General features: G+C 47.9%; 1 protein-coding gene across 3 annotated transcripts in view; it reads left to right on the forward strand.

Moving 5' to 3' along the window:
• The window catches only part of MLLT6 (MLLT6, PHD finger containing), a 767,712-nt gene that overhangs the window by 708,067 nt on the left and 37,326 nt on the right, over positions 1-22,319 (forward strand). For all 3 annotated transcript variants that reach the window (XM_078645616.1, XM_078645614.1, XM_078645615.1), the window contains one exon: positions 10,397-10,505. In XM_078645616.1, coding sequence (XP_078501742.1) covers positions 10,397-10,505 — 109 coding nt within the window. The remainder of the gene's footprint in view (positions 1-10,396; positions 10,506-22,319) is intronic.

The following is a 22,319-nucleotide window of genomic DNA, read 5'->3' on the forward strand; positions in this document are numbered from 1 at the left end:
CCCTGTTCTGTACCTCATGTTGGATATGGGCCAACCGTCTGAGGTTCATTGCCGTGTTACGCCCGGGGATAAAACCGCATTGGTCTTGGCACTCTTGGTAAAGGATATTAGGGTTTGAGCATGAAGTGTAAGAAAATGTGATTGATAACCTCTTCACATGAGAACATTTATTTGATCTATCAATAGATCAAGACGTAGAATGAGGCCGATGTGGTGCCCTTCTAATAAGAGTCTATTTTCAAAGGGGTCACTTGTTGGCAAGAGGAGAAGGTTGTAAAGTCCCATTACGTCCACTAGTTTTTATGGACAATCACAGTAGCACCAGAATAATCAGGGGAGAAAATCCTTTCGCTCCAGAGGAAGAAATCAAGAGGTGAAAGTAATAAAGGAAATAGTCCATTCAAGAAATTACTTTTTGGAATCATCCCCTGGCACAAACATCACCGGTAGTGGGTAGAATCAAGGGCTACCTCCAACTGCGAAGTTTATCTCAAAAGAAAGATGAGCACTTAAACATAATCAAATTTGGATATTGTATGGATTTCATACAAGAAACACTAACAATTCTTCACAAAAAAAAGATACAAACGGAATCCAAGCAGCATTGCAGCAGGAGATAAAAGATCTAGGCATGATGGATGCTATAGAAAATGTACCACCTCACTTAAGAAATTACGGAGTTTACTCAGTATATTTCCTGATAAAAAATGAATTTGAGTCCAATATTAGACCTGGGATTTGTAAACAAGTACATCTGATAGAGACTACTAGCCGCAGATTCTTTAACGTAGAATTATCCCCAGGCTTGAGACTGGATCCGGAAACATTTAATTTTTTTGCCACAGCATCCCTGCGCGCTGGGGGGACGGCATTGCGCGACTCCGCCCAGGCGTCGTCTGCGCACGTGACGTCATCGAAGTCACATACGTCCCATGCCGGCGCGCCCACGTCAGTTTTTTCCTTTCCCGCGTGCAATGCGGATCCGGTGTATGGTTTGGGCCCCTTTGTCTTTCCCTTTTGTGGTTTCTGTGTGGAACAGGGTACGAATGCCTTCGGGCTTTGTCTTGTGGACACCTTATGTCGGCTACGTACCCTCACCTCATTTGCATGTGGTGTTTAGGGGAGGATCACGGCTCCCCTGATTGTGAGGCGTGCCAACAGTTGAAGCCAAAGTCGCGGAGGGCGCGCCAGATGAAACTGCTCTCGGCACGTCTCTCCAGGTCGGCTTCTTCCCCTCAATCAGCTGCGGCGGAAGGTTCTCGAAGCAGCCGCCATAGTCGTTGTCCTCATCCCTCTCCTGCGCCACACGAGCGTTGCTCCCTAGTGGATAAGTGTCGCAGTTTTCCACGAGGCTGGTTTCCGGTCTGTTGGGGGCATAGGCTCTCCGCGGGTGATGCGGCCTCGCGTCTCGTCCTCCTATCCACCATTTCCCGGTAGGGGGCGTCGGGAGCCCAGATGGAGACATATGCGGCGGCTTTGCAGGTCTCGCTGGATTCTCCTCCTTCCCCTCCTAGGACGACGGTGGATCCCTTATATTGTGCTGGGCCCTCCGCGGCGTTGCCGGCGGCTCCAGCCCCGGCGCCGACTGGTTCGGCTCCAGGTTCGGAGGATGTGGTGCCGTTGGGGTGCAGCCCTTCGGGGGTCCTTCCTTCGGACCACGGCGCCTCTGCTTCACCGCGAACTCCTGCGGGAGTCCCTGTGGCGTCAAGGGAGGTCGCCGGGGCTCAGGTCCCACCCCAAGCTCCTCTCTGCCCTCTGGACAGGCGGCGGCTTGTCGAGGCTGGAAGGGGACCCCTCCGGGCCCCTCTTGTCCCTCCGCGCAGGTGGCTGCCTCGTCGGAGGGTAAGTCGGCCATGCCGGCACCGCATGGGTTGGCGGACCCCTACGTCCCAGTCTGGGTCGAGGCTACCTTCTCCAGAGGTTGGGTGCCTGCTGGTGTCGTCCTCACCGGAGACTGGCCGCCGCGTGGTGGCTTTTTCCCCTGCGTCATCAAAAGGCGGCTCCCCGCCATTTCCGAGCCCGCGGTTTTCACCGGAGGAGCAGCAGGTCCCCCACTCCTCGGTCCCTCCTTACCCGCACCGCTGGGCCCTACAGAGGCGGGTGCGGCCTTCGCTCACGCTGTGTCCACGGCTGTGAGTATTTTGCGCATGGGTGACCCAGTTGTTCATTTTCCTGCAGGTCATCTTCTGGAGGATCTCCACCAGGGCTCTTGTGGGAGGAAGCTGTGGCTTCCCTTTGAGGGTTTGCGCCTTTCTTTCCTGATGGGGACTTGGGGGCGCCTCGCCACTGAGTACCCAGTGCCCCATCACCTCCTGCACCGGCACCTTCCAGCGCCGTGTGACCCGGCGTGTCTTTCCCTCCACCCTTCTGCTTCCAGCCCACTTTTGCGGACAGCTTTTCCCTCCCTGCCGCTACTGTTGTCTCCACTGTCCCGGGATGCCTGCTGGCTAGACTCTTAGGGGCGCAACATGTTCGCCTCGACCAGCGCCACTCTGCGGGCCCTTAACACCTTAGGTGTGTTGGCCAGAGCCACCTCTTCTTTGTGGGACTCGGGCGAGTCCTTGGGATCTGCTGCTTCGCAGGAGAGTGTTTAGGTTGACTTGCGGCATCATGCTTTGGATGGCCGGGAGCTGGCGGCATTCATACTTCGCTCCGCTTTGGACATATCGGAGGCGCTGGGTCGTGCCATGGCTTTTTCAGTTGCCCTTTGCCGCCACGCTTGGTTTTGGGACAGTGTGTTCCCTGAGAATGTTAGGGAACGACTGGTTGATCTTCCCTTCGACCAGCACCCTGTTATTCCATGCCCGGCAGACTCGGCCATCCAGAGGTTCTTGTCGGGGCTTCGTTGTCCTCCTCCTCCTCCCCCTCAGTGACTGGTGAGTTGATCTGGTTCTTGGACCTCCCTTTGGGCGAGTCGCCCTTGTTGTGCTGTGTGTGTTTTATGGCCACTCTGGTCCTCCTTGCTGAGACTGTGGCTTGTTGGCTGCTGGACGGCCCTTGTTGCCTGTGTGTGTTTTTTGCTTGCGTTATCTCCGCAGATTTGCCCTGAGATTAGGCCTTCTGTTTTTCTCTTGGGCTGCTTGACAAGCCTTCTGCAGTGGGGTTTTTCCCCGGAGCTCATTAGTTTTTCCTCTGCTGCGGAAGTTTCTTCCTAAGTTGCTTTATAACAAATGGAAAAGAGTCAGTAATGAGCCATCTCAGACCTGAAAGATGCTTATTTCAATATACAATGCGCCTACTCAACTTTCTTAAGGTGTCAACAGATACAGAATTAACATTAGCATATCCTGTTTACAGCAGACTGTTTGCAGTGTAGTAACAATCTTGCCTATACTAGTCTTCTCAGTCTCTGACAGTGAGAACAGTAATGAAGCTTTTAAGGATGATTGCATGGTACATTAATTTGATACCAAATGCAGGACTTCACATGAGACAGATTCAAGAGAAAATTGTACAAGACAACAGACGCAGACACAATCATTACAACAGTTGTGCCAGAGCAGGTAGGGAGCACATCTTCACTGTCTGAAAGTCAGAAGGCAATGGTGGGAACAGATTTCGGCAAACACATAAGCTTCCTAAAATTGGAAAACCATCAGCAAACTGTGATGAATAAAGTTTGATCGTCTTTCAAAGTTAGCTCAGCAGATTTGGCTTTGGGCAAACGCAGGAACATCTTTTTGTCATTTGTGTACGAGAGCTAGAAGACAGTCAAGACAATTTTCTAGGTAGACCGGTAGGTGCTGCCCACAAAAGTGAATTAAAATGGAGGTTTTAGGAAAACAACATGTATAGATTTATTTGTAACGAAAGGTAATATAAAACTCCAAAACACCCATTCACAGTAAAACAAGTTACATAATAGAAACATTATAGAAGATCTGCACAAAGTGGGACAATATTTTTTCTAAAATTTAATTAGGGCACAGTTTTATGTCTGACAATATTTCTGTATTTGATTTTCTGACATTCAAATCAAAGGGATGATAGGAATAATTCACTGGAGTAAAATCATTTAAAGGGATGTATTGGCACTTTGGAGATGGGGACTCCTGACATACACCCTTCTGCCACCCACAGTCAAAAGCTCTTTTTCAGAGATTTTCACCCTATTAAGGATACTCACCATGGGCATCCTTCCCTTAAAGGACCACAAGTCTTGCATCAGTTGCAATAGAATGTTGTAGAATCCCTCACACATAGATGATTGTCATTATCCCCAGGCTCGATCACCAAATAACAGGCAATGCGGAGAGTCGTTGTGAATCCAAGTAAAAAAAAAAAGACATTGACAAAGAAAATGGATTTTAATTTTAGTAATCAGTCTACCCACATTCACTCCACTTTTATTCAATTGTCTCCTCTGCCTTTTTCTCTACTCATCATTTATTTTGTCTTCCTCAATTCTCAATTCAATTTATTTCAGTGGTTATCGTTATTCTACAGTGCAGCCAGCTTTGGTACTTTTCTATGTTCTCTTTACTCCCACCATCGCCTCCATTTCCCAGAATAGTTACTCATGAGGGCAGTATGCGTACTTTTCTGCAAATCTTTGCTTTTCAGATATATACAGTCCAAATATCATATAGTACATGACTTAAGCCCCTTTTAACATGCTCAGTGTGTTGCTTTCCTGCTAAGAATCCCTGTCTTCTGTATTACTGCATAATATTTGATTTGACTAACTTTAGGTAGTGGGACCCTCAACAGTTGCACTTGTATCATTGAGTATATAAAAGCTGCACTTTCAGCAGTTGAGAGAACTAACGTGCAATGCAGACACATTTCTCTGAGCTTCAGACATGCACAGGTGCGTGCAGTAGTATGCATGTAGATGCATTGAAATTTCAGTACATATGCGTATTTTATATTATAAGTTTCTTTGTTCGAAAGGCTTGAAGTGGTGATCTGGGCTACTACTTTCTACTTTCAGTGGCCATTGCAAGGGAAGTGGCACTGAGGCAAGCTGGATACAGCTTAAAGCTTGCAACTATGTTGAAAAACTGTCTTTGTTTCCCTTAGCTTGCAACTATGTTGAAACAGTGCTTAATTTGTAAAATATCTGAACGAGACACGTTAGTGATAGATTCCTTACCATAGAATATCCCAAGGTGTCAGACTGGTTCCGGAAAGTTTTGCTTAGCAGTACCCCTGCGCGTCAGTAGGTGACGTCCTGCGATTCCACGTCCGTCACTGGTGTCGTCAGCGGCGAGACGACGTCACGGAGGGTACTTAGGCGCCACCCATGCGCGCTGACGTCAGTTCTTTCTTTTTCCGTGCCAAAAGCACAGATCCGGATTGAGCACGTACCTCAGTCATTTTTTGACTACTCTTTTCAGACTTTTGTCTCCTCTTCTTCTGCTGGTGCAAGTAGGGATGCCCGGATTTAAGTCTTGTGAGTCGTGCCGCCATAACATGTCGGTGGCGGACCCCGACGATGTGTGCCTCTACTGCCTGGAGATCGATAATGACTCCCAGGACTGTCGAGACTGTTGAGCCATGGCCCGAAGGCCTTGCGGGAACGGCGCCGGAAGTTGCTGAAGGTCTGGCATTCCTCTCACCGCCGCTCCGGGTCTAGAGGCCGTTCACGAGACCGCTCGCGGGACCGGAGCTATCGCTCCTTGGGCTCTAAGTGTTCGCCTTCAGATTCCGGTAAGTGACGCCATAAAAGTCGAAGAAGCACGTTCGCTCTCCGACGTCCCCCCATCGCTCCCTGGAGGCGGACGAGGGGTACAGGGGCCTCTAGAGCCGGGGAGTCCCGAGGCCTACCCGCTATACCCGGGTCCGCCGGTGACTCCGAACAGTTGCAAGAGTTTCGTGCTGCCTTGGGCCGCCTTTACAGGCCCCGGGCTCCCGCCGGTGCGCCTTCGGGCCCAGCAGTCCTGTGTCCAGATCCTGCTGGCCCAGCGGCTCTGCCACCGGCTCCGGCACCACAGGATCTTATGCCGCTGGTTCCGGCCCTGGTGCCACGAGGAGCAGCGCCGCACTGGGTGCCGTTTATCCCACCCCTGCCCCGGTTTCCGGACCATTTTGTTCCGGCATGGGATCCGAATTGGATATGGCTCCAGCTCGGCTGGCTCTGCGGCCACGACCGGCCCCCTCTTCCCTGTAGCCGGACGAAGACTGGGACGGGTCCGAGGAAACCCAGCAGTGTGACTCCTAGCAAGATTGGGTGGATGACCTTAAAGATGCAGGCGAGCTTGATGTGTCTTGCCTCTCCTCCACCTACTATGGAGGAGGGTGCTTCCTACACCGTGGTGCTGTGTCGAGCTGCAGAGGCTCTCAATCTCGACCTCCCTACAGTGTCCCTTAAAACCAACCTCCTTACGGAGGTGCTCCAGACGGCGTCTGCGTCGTCGGAGCCACTGCTCCCTTTCATCGCGCCCCTCACCAAAGTCCTCTTGGGCACTTGGTTGCGACCGGCCACTGGGGCGCCGGTGGATAAAAACATCGCTAGGTGTCACAGCCCGGCGTCTGGTGATCCCGCCTTCTTGACCAATCACCCTAAGCCTGAGAGCCTGGTCATTCAGGCCTCGACGTCTCAGAGTGCCTTTCCCACGGCTCCACCGCACAAGGACTCTAAAAGGCTGAAGCAATTTGGCAAGAGGTTTTTCCCATCAGCCAGCTTGGGGCTGCGGTCGGTTAACACTGCCTGCTTATTGGGCTGTTACTCCCACGCAGTGTGGGATTCTGTAGCTCAGGTCTTGCCTCAGTGTTCTGAGGTGGTCCAGGCTGTCCTTTCCCAAGCGATTGCGGAGGGTAAGGATGCAGCAAAAGTTGCCATCAGGTGCAGTTTGGATACCACTGATTCCTTGGGCAAGGCAATTTCCACGTCTGTGGCGTTACGGCGCCAGGCCACGGCCAAGTCTATGGGTCTTCCTACAAGGAACCCTGCCAAGCCTGGGTTTCGTTCCTTTCGTGGCCAGGGCAGGGGCACCCAAGCACGATCCTCCAACAAGCCTGTGCAGCCGTGGATTCCCCAGGGGCGGGTCTGGAAACCAGTGTGCCGGTCAGTCTACCTCCACCCACTGCTTCCGCCTCTAAACCTTCAGGGAACACCCCATGTCGGTGGTTGGCAGGGTCCGCCACCACCTCCACCACTGGCGCGAAATTACATCTGACAAGTGGGTGCTGCAGATTATCTGCCAAGGTTACTCACTCCCCTTTCTGTCCTCCCCTCCAGCCATGCCACCTCTGTACCACCGCATGTCTGGGGATCATTTGGCTCTTCTCCGTCAGGAAGTCACAGCCCTTCTGGCCAAGTGGGCCATCAAGTGCGTTCCTGGTCAGGAAGTAGGGAGTGGTTGTTATTCCCACTACTTTCTGGTCGCCAAGAATGACAAGAGGGGCCTGCGCCCCATCTTGGACCTCCGGGACGTCAATCGCTTCCTCCGGAAGGAGAAGTTCAAGATGCTGACTCTGCCTCAAGTCCTGGCTGCCTTGGACCCTGGAGACTGGATGGTAGTGTTGGACTTGCAGGACGCTTATTTTCACATCCCCGTCCTGCCGGCCCATCGGCGTTGCTGGCGGTTCACGGTAGGCTGGGAGCATTTTCAGTTTGCCGTGCTCCCCTTCGGCCTTACCAGTGCCCCTCAGGTGTTCATGAAGGTAATGGCGGTGGTTGCAGCTCATCTGCGCAGGTCAGGGGTGTCAGTCTTCCCCTACCTCGACGACTGGCTGTTGAAGGCGGACTCGCCACAGGCAGTCGTCACCCACCTCCAGACTACGGCCGACCTCCTGCATTTGCTGGGGTTCTCCATCAACTTGACGAAGTCGCACCAAAGTTCCTCTCAGAAGCTCCCCTTCATCGGCGCGGTTCTAGATTCAACGCTGTTTCGGGTTTATCCTCCCGAGCGGTGAGTCCGGGATATTCAAGCTATGATTCTGCTCTTTCAGCCTCTATCCCAGGTTTTAGTCAGGATGACCCTCCGGCTTCTGGGCCTTATGGTCTCCTGCATCCTGCTGGTGACACATGCCAGATGGCATATGCGGGCTCTGCAGTGGGACCTGAAGTTCCAGTGGACACAGCATCCGGGCAACCTGTCCGATCACGTCCAGATCTCGGAGGGCGCTGCATGATAGTTGCAGTGGTGGCTCACTAATCGCGATTGGGTCATCGCCTCTCCCTTTCCCAACCGAAGCACACAGTGGTGACGGATGCGTCCCTCCTGGGATGGGGAGGCCACATGGGAGAGGCGGAGATCAGAGGCCTCTGGTCTCCGGCGGAGACCCGGCTCCATATCAACCTTCTGGAGCTGCTGGCGATCCGACTTGCACTGAAGGCATTCCTTCCCTCTGTCCGGAAAGTGTAGTGCAGGTGTTCACGGACAACACCACCACCATGTGGTATTGCAACAAACGGGGCAAGGTGAGGTCGTGGACCCTATGTCAGGAGGCTCTGCACCTCTGGTAATGGCTGGAACATCAAGGCATTACCTTGGTGGTTCAACACCTGGCAGGTTCTCTGAACGCCAGGGCGGACGAACTCCGCCAAAGGTGCATGGTGGATCACGAATGGCATCTGAACTCGGACGTGGCGCAAGGTCTCTTTCTGCAGTGGGGAGAGCCTTGGTTACATCTATTCGTCACCGAAGAGAACACGCAATGTCATCAATTCTGCGCGTTGGAATTTCCAAGGCGGCACTCGGTCGGAGACGCTTTTCGACGTGAGTGGAGCTGCGGTCTATTGTGCGCCTTTCCGCCTGTGCCACTTCTGCCCAGAGTGCTGAAGAAGATGAGGTGCGACCGGGCCCAAGTCATTCTTGTGGCTCTGGACTGGGCTCGAAGAGTATGGTATCCCGAGCTACTATGAGTATGAGCATTGATCCCCCGATCCGTCTGCCTCTTCGGAAGGATCTTCTGTCGCAGCAGCAGGGGATGGTCCTCCACCCGAACCTGTCCAGCCTCCACCTCCATGCATGGAGATTGAGCGGTGACAGTTGACACCTTTCGATCTTCCTCCCGAAGTCTGTGATGTCATTCTGGCAGCCAGGCGTCCCTCCACCAAAATGGTATACGCCTGTAGGTGGAACAGATTTGTGGCATGGTGCACAGTAAAGGCTGTGGTTCCCTTTTCTGCTCCTCTTTCAAAGGTTATCTTTCGGCCATCTCCGCCTTTCTATGGCTTCCAGATCAGCCTTCTCTTTTTAAGTCCCCGGTTGTTAGCCGTTTCATTAAAGGCATTACGCATATGTTTCCACCCGTGCCCTTCATAATGCCTCAGTGGGATTTGAATCTTGTCTTTACTTTTCTGATGTGCGCTCCCTTTGAGCCCCTTCATAACTGTCCCTTACGTCTTCTCACTCTAAAGATGGCTTTCCTGGTTGCTATCACCTCTGCCAGAAGAGTGAGTGAACTCCAGGCCCTTTCTTCTAAACCTCCTTTCCTTTCTTTTCATCCGGACAAGGTGGTTTTAAGGACCGTCCTTCTTTTCTGCCAAAGGTTGTCACGCCCTTCCACATCAGACAGACCATCACTTTGCACACCTTCTTTCCGCCTATGCATCCTTCAAGGGAAGAGGAGAGGCTCCACTGTCTGGACCCAAAACATGCGCTCGCTTTCTATCTGCAGCGTACACAGCAGTTCCAGGTGGATGATCAGCTTTTTGTTGGCTACGTGGGCGCCAAAAAAGGTAGGGCTGTGCACAAATGGACCATCTCCCGGTGTGTCGTTCTGTGCAACAAAACGTGTTACTCCTTGGCCAAGAAGGAGCCTCCTGTGGGGCTACATGCCCATTCGACCAGGGCAACCGCAGCCACTACTGCCTTGGGACGCGCCGTTAACTTGAAGGACATTTGTCAGGCAGCTACGTGGGCCTCGCGACACACATTTACCAAGCACTATTGCCTTCATAGTCAGGTCCGGTGAGACGGCTTCTTTGGCCATTCCGAGCTCCGTGACTATCTGGTTTAATTTAGTTTACAGACCCACCACCGGGTTTGGTATTGCTGGGGTATATATTCTAAGGTAAGGAATCCATCACTAACTAATGTCTCTTACAGATATATCGTTACACAAGTAGTAACTTGTACAATAAGTGCCAGGGCTCTCATCTGAAGGCCACTGCAGCTTTCACTACCCATTGCTTCTACAAGCGCTGCAATTAACAGTACCAGCACACCTACTAACTACCACTCACCTAGAAGTGTGACAATTCAGACTATTCTAGGCCCCCAAAAGCTATAAGAATAATAGCTTGTTCTACAGGTATTGGTCATTTTTAATGTATATTGAATTAATTAACAAATGTTGTGCTGATCTTTAAATCAGGGCAGTCTACCACATGGTGGTGCTGTTTGCCTAAGTGCCAGTTTTAACAATTAAGTGGTTCTCAGCACCGGAAACCACCGGCTCAAATTAAGCACTGTGTTGAAAACTGTCTTTGTTTCCCATGCAGCTTGCCTGGCCTCAACCCCCTGACAGAGCAGCAACGTCATCTCTTGCATCAGCATGAGCAGCAGCTTCAGCAGCTGCAGCAGCTACTGCTGTCTCCGCAATTGACAACGGTAAGATAGACTGTTTTCGGCTAAAACCTGCAAAATGCATAGCCTGCACTATTCCCTTTTAATTTGTTCTGACATAGACATAGCTCTAGAGAAGGCTTCAGTAACTGAATGGGTCAAACATGCACTTTGAGGCAGTTGACTTATTTATGCCTTGTTAAGATGGATTGTAGTGTCCTACTTACATCTATAAAGAAATGTGCATACTAGTTGGAGTGTGTGGTGCTCTGTTTAAGCCGCCTCATGCTGGGCATGGAATTCTAATACGTGTGGTAATTCCATGCTCAGAACGGTGACAGTTGGAGAGAGGTCTGAGTTTGGTGGTGGCATGTAAGCAAAACAATGAATTGAGAGTATGTGTTGATCTCCGTTGCTTGAATAAAGAGATATGGGTGGACTGACACCCATTGCCCAATATCTCTGAACTTCTGGCATGGGTGACTGTGGCCAAGGTCTTCTCTAAGCTTGACCTAGCCTCTGCGTATCACCAAATAGAATAGGATCCAAACACATCACAGCATTTGTTTCCCCTTGTGGTACATACTATTATTGTAGGATGCCTTTTAGCTTAGTGTCAGCTGCATCTGTGTTCCAGAGGGTTATGGTGAACATGCTCAAAGGTATCAAAGGGGTGTCAATTTTTCAAGCTGACGTATTGATCCATGCCCCTGACAGACGTACCCATTATCTCATCCTTGATGAAGACTTGAGCAGATTCCAGTGTAAAGGTGAGGTGTTCAGGCGAGACAAATGTGGGTTTCTCACAAACAAGGTGAATATCTGGGACATCTTATCACTGAATGGGGTGTTGAACCTATGCCAAGTTTAGTGAAGAGCATTACCAATGCTAAAGCGCCAGTAAACAAACCTGGTCTTAAGTCTATTCTTGGACTCTACAAGTTTTACTCCAACTCCAGATTCATCAAGGAGTATGCTACCAAGTTGCTGCCTCTTTCTACCATGTTGAGAAGGGGTGTGGTGTTTGACTAGAGCAAAGAGTGTCAGTATGTACTTGAATGGGTGAAAGAGCAGCTAACTTCACTGAACGTTTTGAAAAACTATGATCCAGAACTCCACTGTGTATTAACAGTGAATGCAAGTAACATGGGTTTGGGTGCTGTACTCAGCCAGGTGAAGAACTCTGAAGTGTACACGCTCAGTTATGCATCCCATGTGTTGTCTGACACTGAAAAATAATATTCTGAAATAGAGAAGGAATTTCTGCTCAGGTGTCATGTAATTTAGGAACTATGTCTGGGGAACATGCTTTATCCAAACAGACCAAAAACCTCTAATTTACATTTTGAGTGGAAAAAACTCGAAAGGGTTCACCCCCGTATGGCACGTCTTTCCACTAAATTGTTAGAATGTATTTTTCTACAGAGTATATTCCTGGCTCCAAAAAGGGTGTGCTTATTTCTTGTCACGCTCATCAGATGGGAGTGAAGATGACAAGACGCTGTGTTATGATGAGGACAGAGAAAATTGTATTGTGGCTTTCATTTATTTACCATTGATTGGTGCTTTTTCCGAAAAGGATTACAGGGATGCTCTAGAGCAGGATTTTATGCTTGTCAGTTATGAAGTACATTAAAGCTGGTTGGTCCAAAGAGAAGAATATAGATTTTGATCTCAAAACCTTTGTCAAGGTTGCAGATGAGTTGTCTGTCGAGGATGGTCTGCTGTTGAGAGCGGTCATGTTTGTTCCCCCATTACATTGAGGAAAACAATTGGTGGGCCACATGACGAAGAAAAGAGTACGTTTATCTTTCTGGTGGCCTGCCATGGTCCAGGAGATTAATTACATAGTAAAGAATTGTCATATGCTCCAGTTGTTATAAATCAATTAAGATAAGAACTAGTCCTTTGGACAAGGTAGGGATTGATATTGTTGGACCGTTTAATGCTCTAAACAGCGCATCTACGTTTGCTATTGTTATGATTGATTGTTACAGTAAATAGCCAGAGGTAAAGTTAATCAATGAGGTAACTTACAAAGTAGTTGTTGAATTCATGTAAGAAGTTTTTCTCAAGGAAGGATTTCTTGCAATGTTGGTCTCGGATACCAGTTCTTAGTTAATCTCTGATGAGCTTAGAACATTTCTTGTGACCAGTGGCATTAAACATCTTAGAAGCTCACTGTTCGAGGCATATGGGCTGCAGATGGTACATTTATGAATAGATCGCCATCTGGTGTTGGGCTCGGATGATTGCACTTTGTTTTTCTTCTGGAGAAGTCTTTTTCGTCATAGATGACTCCTCCTCTCGGTGTTAGTGCGCATGGGCATCGACTCCATCCTTAGATTGTTTTTTTCCGCCATCGGGTTCGGATGAGGATCGAAGCGCTCCGGACCGACTTCAACAAAGAAGGTTATAACCGGCGCGTATTCCTTTCCAAATCGACGGTATTGTTATCGAACGCGACTTCCCTCCATACCGACGCGGTTCGAAGGACGACGACTACGAGAAACTCGACGTAGTCCAGCCCGGGGTCCATGGAAAGGACTCCATTCAAAAAATGTCCAACGTGTGGTGCTAAGTTCCCACACAAGGACCTACACGAGGTGTGCAACCTCTGCTTGTCCCCTGAACACGAATCCAGGGACTGTGAGGCCTGTGCAGCGTTCTCTTCAAAATCGACGATTAGAAACCGTCGAGCCCGAAGACACGAGGTATCGAGAATGCAGTCACAAGCAATCCCGGAGCTGTTCGAGGACCAGCACCCAGAAGAGGAGGAAGAAGAGGCCGACGAGGCGGGGTCTGAAGTGGACGAGTCCGACGTCGAGGAAATCGACGTCCAACAAACCGTGAGTGACGACGTCCCTTTACCAAAGAACAAACCCCGCACGGTGTCGACCCCGCCCTCGAGCCCGGTCAGACAACCGAAAAAAGTTTCCAACGCCCCGCCTTCGAGCCCGGCAACGAAATAGAAACCGAAACACTCGGTCTCCCATCATGGTGGTTCCGATTCCGATAAACGGACCACATCGACACCGAAGCTCCAAGTCGAGGAAAGCTCGAAGTCGAAGCAGTCCATGTCGACACCGAAGCACGTTTCGGCGTCGAAAACACCCTCGACACCGGGGACATCTTCGATACCGAAGAAATCGGATCCGAATAAAATCTCGGTACCGAAAATACAAATGGACATTCAAAAGAAAAAACACCTTTCGGACCCGAAAACTGCGGTACCGACACAGGAACACGGGACTGATCCTAAACAAAAGACTCTGTTTATTGACCCAAAGACTGGCAAGGTAGTCACAGAACTACCTAAAAAGAGGAAGAATGAACATTCGGACGACAAGACTCATCCGAAGAAGAGAACAATGGGGACGAATACAACTCCTCCCTCTTCTCCCAAACCTAGACACACACCATCTTCTCCTCTTCCTCACAATAGGCCAAATATTCCTCCCACACGACCATCTACACCTACAACAGATGTAGAGAGTGACACAGGGGAGGGGGAACACCCTGGGGATGATGAAGACACAATCCCAGAGGAGGCAGACCCATGGGAAGAGTATAATGTAGGGTCAGATAATGATAACGACCCTGAATTGTATCCCTCAAAACCTTCACCTCCTGATGACAATACTGGTTTTGCACAACTCATTAATAGAGCAGCAACATATCATAAGGTAGAACTACATGCAGAACCTCAAATAGAGGACTTCTTATTAGAAACACTACCTACTGCACAAAGAACATCAGGAACACTACCAATGCTTAAGGGCCTTCTCAGTCATACATCAGAGATATTCAAAGACCCAGTGAGGGCTAGGGTATTGAACCCAAGAATCGATAAAAAATATAGGGCAGCTCCAAAAGACCCAATATACATTAAAGGGCAAATTCCTCTAGACTCATTAGTGGTCACAAACGCTCGTAAGAGAGCAAACTCTTTATCTACAGGAGAAGCTCCACCTCCTGACAAAGAGTCTAAACTAATAGATGCCTCTGGCAAGAGAGTGGCATCTCAGGCGGCAAACAGCTGGCGCATAGCTAATGCGCAAGCACTACTTGCAAGGTACGACAGAGCGCATTATGATGAGTTAGAAAAACTCATCACACATCTCCCTAAAGAACATCAAAAGAGGGCAGATCAACTCATACAAGAAGGGAAGTTAATTACTAACACTTCAATAAAGTGCGCCCTAGACGCGGCAGACACTGCAGCAAGGTCTACAAACACAAGCATCATGTTAAGGAGACATGCATGGCTCAGAGTATCAGGGTTCAAACAAGAAGTACAAACATCGTTACTGAACCAACCTTTTGATGGGAAACCACTTTTCGGCACAGGGACAGATGAGGCCCTAGAAAAGATGAAGAAGGATACCGAAACGGCTAAATCAATGGGAGCATTGCAACAGCCGACACAAAGAGGTTCCTTTCGTAGATCCACCTATAGAGGAGGATCCAAAAATACAGGTACAAGCCAGCAGCAAACCTCTTTTACACCTACATCACCCAGAGGTAATTCTAGAGGTGGATACAGGGGTAACAACAACAAGGGTAGAGGTCGCGGAAACAACAACAACCGCAACTCTCCAACCCCAAAACAGTGACTTCATACAGCTCCCCCCAGACCATATAACACCGGTCGGGGGACGCCTATCACAGTTCCTACCTGTCTGGGAAAACATCACATCAGACAGGTGGGTGAGACAAATTATCCAACATGGTTATTGCCTAGAACTCACAGCTACCCCACCAAACATCCCCCCCAAACAGCGTCCAATGAAACAAGATCACCTGACACTGTTAAAACAAGAAGTACTATCCCTGCTAGAAAAGCATGCCATAGAGAAAGTTCCACAGCACCAACAAGGAACAGGAGTATACTCCCTATACTTCCTAATTCCCAAAAAGGACGGGTCTCTAAGGCCAATACTGGACCTAAGACCTCTCAACGCATACATAAATTCGGAACATTTCCACATGGTCACGCTCCAACAAGTACTGCCTTTACTGAAGAAAGGGGACTTTCTTTCTACACTGGATCTAAAAGACGCTTACTTTCATATCCCGATTCACAAAGCCCACAGAAAATACCTCAGGTTTGTGGTAGAAGGACAACATTATCAGTTCAAAGTCCTTCCGTTTGGTGTCACAACGGCACCAAGGGTGTTCACAAAATGCCTGGCAGTGGTGGCAGCTCACCTAAGAAGACAACAAATTCATGTCTTCCCATACTTGGACGACTGGCTAATAAAGGCCAGGTCACAAGAGGAATGTCTTCAAAACACACAAAAGACAATTCAGCTACTACACCAGCTAGGGTTCACGGTGAACTACACAAAGTCACACCTACAACCAAACAAGGTTCAACAATATCTGGGGGCTACTATAGACACAGAAAAAGCCAAAGTGTACCCCAACCCAGTCAGGATCCAAACAATGCTTACAGTCATTCAAAGATTTCAGCCACAACACTCACTACCAGCAAGAGTGTTCATGCAGCTATTAGGGATGATGTCATCCTGCATACTGCTAATACCATATGCCAAACTACAAATGCGTCCGCTACAAGAATGCTTAGCGACACAGTGGAATCAGGCTCAAGGGCAGATTACAGATCTGGTGTTGGTAGACGACCGCACACACCGCTCTCTGAAGTGGTGGAACATAACAAACATTGCCAAGGGGCAGTCGTTCCTAGAACCAATTCCACAGGTGACAATAACAGCGGACGCATCGCTCACCGGATGGGGAGCACATATGGACAAATACACAGTACAAGGAAGGTGGAGTGTGCAGGAAAGAAGACTGCACATCAATCATCTAGAACTACTAGCAGTGTTTCTAGCATTGAAAGCCTTCCAAATACATGTTACCAACAAAGCAGTCCTGATCAGAACAGACAACATGACAGCAATGTATTATATTCAAAAACAGGGGGGGACGCACTCTCTCCAACTATCCAGACTAGCACAGGAAATTTGGAGATGGGCCATTCCTCAAAACGTCTATCTGTTAGCCGAACACCTACCAGGAGTCCAAAACCAGATAGCAGACATCTTAAGCAGACAGTCGGAACAAATACACGAATGGGAACTGCACCACCAAATACTGCAGCCATTCTTCCAAAGATGGGGACAACCAGAGATTGACCTCTTTGCCACTCATCAGAACGCAAAATGCCAAAGCTTCGCGTCCAGGTATCCACATCACCTGTCGCAGGGCAATGCGTTATGGATAAATTGGTCCAACAAATTTGCATACGCTTTTCCCCCTCTCCCACTAATCCCATTAGTGGTCAGGAAGCTGCAACAACATTCAATGACCACGCTCCTGCAACTCTCACAAGTGCCACATCAAAAGCTACGAATTCTACCCATGCACCTTACACAGAACCATGGAGAAATAATGCACCCAGACCCAACTCAATTGAACTTAGCGATCTGGCTCCTGAAATCCTAGAATTTGGGTACTTAGATCTACCCCCAAATTGCATGGAGATAATTAAACAAGCGAGACGTCCAACCACCAGAGCATGCTATGCAGCTAAGTGGAAGAGGTTTGCTATACACTGTACTAATAACAATATCAACCCTCTGGACGTGTCAACAAAAGAGATTATTTGCTACTTATTACACTTACAGCAATGTAATCTAGCGTACACATCTATCAGAGTACATCTAGCAGCTATAGCAGCGTACCTACAAAACAGGCAACACATATCACTGTTCAGAGTACCAGCGATAAAAGCATTCATGGAAGGCCTTAAAAGAGTCATTCCACCAAGATTACCACCTTCCCCAGTCTGGAACCTCAACGTAGTACTCACCAGACTAATGGGGCCACCCTTCGAACCTATGCATAGGTGCGAAATACAATTCCTTACATGGAAGGTGGCTTTCCTTATAGCCATTACCTCACTCAGGAGAGTAAGTGAATTACAGGCATTGACAATACAAGAACCATTCCTACAGTTACACCAGAATAAAGTGGTTCTTAGAACAAACCCAAAGTTCTTGCCTAAAGTAATTTCAGCATTCCACATCAATCAGCCAGTGGAATTACCAGTCTTCTTTCCAAAGCCACAGACGGTGGCAGAAAGGGCTCTACATACACTAGATGTCAAAAGAGCCATTTTGTACTACATAGAAAGAACACAAAACTTCAGGAAAACTAAACAACTATTTGTAGCATTTTCCCCAACACATAAGGGCAATCCTATCTCTAAAGCAGGCATCGCTAGATGGATTGTAAGATGTATACAAATATGTTACATTAAAGCAAAGAGAACATTAACTGTTCCTCCTAGAGCTCATTCTACACGAAAACTAGGAGCATCTATGGCTTTCTTAGGGAACATTCCCCTAGATGACATATGTAGAGCAGCAACTTGGTCTACACCACATACATTCACAAAGCACTACTGTGTTGATGTACAGGCTGCACAACAAGCCAGAGTGGGCCAGGCTGTATTAAAAACTCTATTTCAAACAGTTGCGACAGACACTGGTGACCACCGCTAGGGAGGTAACTGCTTTACAATCTATTCATAAATGTACCATCTGCAGCCCATATGCCTCGAACGGAATATGCTACTTACCAGTATGCATCTGTTCTTGGCATAGAGGGCTGCAGAGTGGTACATGCCCTCCCTGCCTCCCCGGAAACCTGTGTCTGTCCCAACATTATCTTATTTAGATACACTTACATGGGCATATCTTTATGTACTATACTACACTACTCCATCTAACCCTACTATGGCAAAACAATCTAAGGATGGAGTCGATGCCCATGCGCACTAACACCGAAAGGAGGAGTCATCTATGACGAAAAAGACTTCTCCAGAAGAAAAACAAAGTGCAATCATCCGAGCCCAACACCAGATGGCGATCTATTCATAAATGTACCACTCTGCAGCCCTCTATGCCAAGAACAGATGCATACTGGTAAGTAGCATATTCCTTATCATCCACAAACTAAAGGATTGGTGGAGAGAATGAACAGAGTATTAGGAGAGTGTAATCAATGGGCTATTGCAAATAAATGTATAATTGCAAATGCTGTCAAAGCATGCTATGGTTTTACTGCACCACTCCCCACCCGGCAACTGGTGTTTCTCCTTTTGAATTGTTGCGTGGTAGAAAAGCAATCACATGTTTTTATCCTGCTTGGATGATCAAATGGATATGGCCTAAGCAGGGTCTGATACCTTATCAGGTTATCAGGAAAATAGTTTCTTCTTTTCAGGAGAAACAAAAACGAAATTTTGATGTGAGGAACAGGGTTCAGGATGTGGAGGGAAAGGTGGGTGATTTTGTTCGTATTTGTAAACCTGTTTATGTGAACAATGGGAAAACTAAGTTTGGACCCCCAATCAGAGTCATTAAGGTGCACTGGAACAATGTGCAAGTTGAGAGCGGACAATGGTGGAATGGTAAGAGAGTGGTGCGGGTTGATCCTGAGCGAACTAATAGGCAGAAGCTTGAGAGTGGGAAGAAAGAGTTTTATTACATCGTCCTTGGTGACAAGGATAATGTTGGCCCAGATGATGCGTCTTCCACTGCTGGTGTTTCTGCTAAGGAGATACAATTGAAACACCGCACAAGAAGAGTTACTTTTCCTAGAAAGTATTGTGATTTGAATGATGTTTTTCGTTGATGTTTATCCTGTAATGTTATCATTACTCCTGGCAATGTCAGTGATGACCATTTTCTTATCTCAGTTTTTACCTTGCTATTATTGGGTGTATTTACTTTGCACCTTTCTTTTTCTTGTAAGTTCTTCATGTTTTTATTCTCCTATTTCGAATTTGTTATGCTTTATTTATCATCTTGTGTAGTTCTCTGTTGTTTTTGGTTTTGTTTGGATATAGTACATGTTTTTGTAAAAGGGAAAAGCCATCTGGTGCTCTGTGTAAACCGCCTTGTGCTGGGCATGGAATCGTAACACGTGTGGTGATTCCATGCTCACAACGGTGACGGTTAGAGAGCGGTCTGGCTGCCCGGACGGCTCGCTTTTACACAGACTTAATAATCAAGGTCTAATAAACTAAGTGTTCGAGGCATATGAGCTGTAGATCATATGCTTTTGCATAGATCACCATCTAGTGTTGGGTCCAGATATTTGCACTTTGTTTTTCTTCAGAGAAGTCTTTCCAGTCACGACGTAGGTGACTCCTTCCTTAGGTGATAGTGCCCATGGGCATCGACTTCATTGTTAGACTGTTTTTTCCGCCATCGGGTTCGGATGTGAATTGTTGCGCTCTGGTTCAGCACGGTTCTTCGGGCCCCCTTCGACGTGCAATCCACTACCCTCGACGGTATTGTTAATCAACCACGTTTCCCCTTCTCCGCGTATCGTTTACTCTCAAACCTTCAGCCTGGAACACTTGTGAAAGTCTGTTGGACATATCTGCGCCGGGATTGGTCGCAGCTGATGGAACGGATTCCATTCAAGTTATGTCCCAAGTGTCGCGCTGAGTTTCCTGTGCACTGACTTGCACGAGGTTATGTTATGTTATATGAGTATTTATTACGCGCACAACTACTCTTGAGTATCCTGGCGCGGAGCATAACCACAACGAAGTCAAAGAAAAGACACACGGCAGAACATAACAATTCTAATAGGCTTTATTAAAAAGGTGGGTTTTGAGAAGTTTTTTAAAGCTGCTAAAATCTCTGGTATCCCTGAGAATGAATGGAAGGGAATTCCAGAGAGTGGCCGCTTTAACCGCAAATGATTGACCGCCCAATCTAGTTCGCCGGAAGCGGGGGATTGTCAGCCGGCGTTGGGAGGCTGATCTGAGATGCCGGCTGGGGACATGGAATCTCACTCTTTTCCTGAGATAGGCAGGGCCATTATCATGAAGGGCTCGATGCGTGAGAACCAGGGCCTTAAATTGAATTCTTTGGGCCACCGGCAACCAATGGAGAGTGGCCATATGAGATCTTATACTGTTGCGTCTAGAGACGCCCAGCAGAAGTCTCGCGGCCGCATTTTGAATAAGTTGTAACTTATTTAGCAAAAAGGAGGGCGAGCCCAAATACAGCGCGTTGGCGTAATCCAAACGCGACAATATAAGGGCTCTAGCGACCATCTCTTTGGCTGGTTGAGGCAGTAGAGGAAAAAATCTGCCCAGAGATCTGAGGGTCCCAAAGCAGGCACCCATCAATCTCTTAATCTGGTCAGAGAACCTTAGATCTTCGTTGAACCAGATGCCCAGGTTCTTGGCAGGGCCACTTTCAGAGAGGGGACGGGGGAAACCAGGAGGCCAAACCAGTTCAGTGAATTGGCTTGGAAATTGGCCGTATAGTATAATCTCTGATTTTCCCTCGTTACATTTGAGTTTGGCATGGGCCAACCAGGTGAATACCGCCGCCAGACATTTTTGTGCTGCAGCCGTTTCTAACGACGAGCTGCCCCCTTTGCCTATCCCTGGAATATGACGAGGAAGACTGCGACACATGCAAGTCGTTCTGTTTGAAGAAAACCCTCTGTGATCGTCGGGCTCATCGTCACAAAATGTACCAGTAAAGCAGCCCTGCGCCAGACCTCCTCGCAGAAGAGTCTGACCAGGAAGAATCGCAAGCGCAGGATGCCAAGACGGACGAGGAGCACGTCTCCGTATCCGATGCTGACTCCGATACCAAAGACTTGACGGATCATTAGAAATAATGGGGCGACCCGGTGTCCCTCAAAAGCTGGGTATTAGTAGTATATAGAACAATTGGTTCTGTCGGGTAATACAATTGCTGCGAACACTGTATATTTCTACAAAGGGAAAGGTATCTCTAGCCTTATTTATACCAAACGAAAGAACAGTTAGGGGAAGAAGAACACACCAAAAGAAAAATTCACAAGTAAAGTTGATTCACTCATATATTTCAAAGAAGTGCTGAATAATAATGGCTGTCACAAATTCAAGTAAATTGCAACAAGTGACTATGGTGAAACAGTGACATTTAGTGAATGGTGAAAGGTACACTATATACATGACATTCGCAAGTGACATAAAGTAAAAGGAAGATTTTGAATTCTTGTCCTGTCTCCTAGTTTTTCACATGTAATACAAGACCCATTAACTAATCAATTTGTGGTTGAGAAAACTGTGTGGACATATGTAATGAAAAATGTCGACCTTTCGACCCTGGAAACAGCGCAGAATGGTGTATGTCAGAGTGGGTCTTCCTCAGGACTAAGGAAGGAGGGGTGGATAGCCCAAAGGCAGAAGCTTCAGTCAATGAAATCAAAAAGGTCAAGACCTGATTCATATCCAATGATGGGCTCCACTGTGTGTTCAAGTGGTGGGGTCCCATTATAATACAACAATCAGGAGATTTCTTCCTAAATGGAAATGCTGGAATGCTCAGAAGATCTCCACCAGCTGGTTGGCTTCTTAAGCATGAGCACACTTGTATTATAACCGGACCCCACCACTTGAACACATAGTGGAGCCCATCATTAGAACCAAATCACATCTTGACCTTTTTGATTTAATTGATGATTTAATTGACTGAAGCTTCTGCCTTTGTAGCTGTCCACTCCTCCTTCCACAGTCCTGAGGAAGGACTCGCTCTGACGTACACCATTCTGCGCTGTTTCCAGGGTCGAAACGTCGACATTTTTCATTACATATGTCCACACAATTTTCTTGACCACAAATTGATTTGTTATTGGGTCTTGTATTACATGTGAAAAACTAGGAGACAGGACAAGAATTCAAATTATTCCTTTTACTTTATCACTTGCGTATGTTATGTATATAGTGTACCATTTATTCCGCCATTCACTATGTCACTTTTTCACCATAGTCACTTGTTGCCTTGTTAAGATTTATTTGTATTTGTGACA

This window comes from Lissotriton helveticus, chromosome 5_1, assembly GCF_964261635.1.
Source record: "Lissotriton helveticus chromosome 5_1, aLisHel1.1, whole genome shotgun sequence".
Lineage (NCBI taxonomy): Eukaryota > Metazoa > Chordata > Amphibia > Caudata > Salamandridae > Lissotriton > Lissotriton helveticus.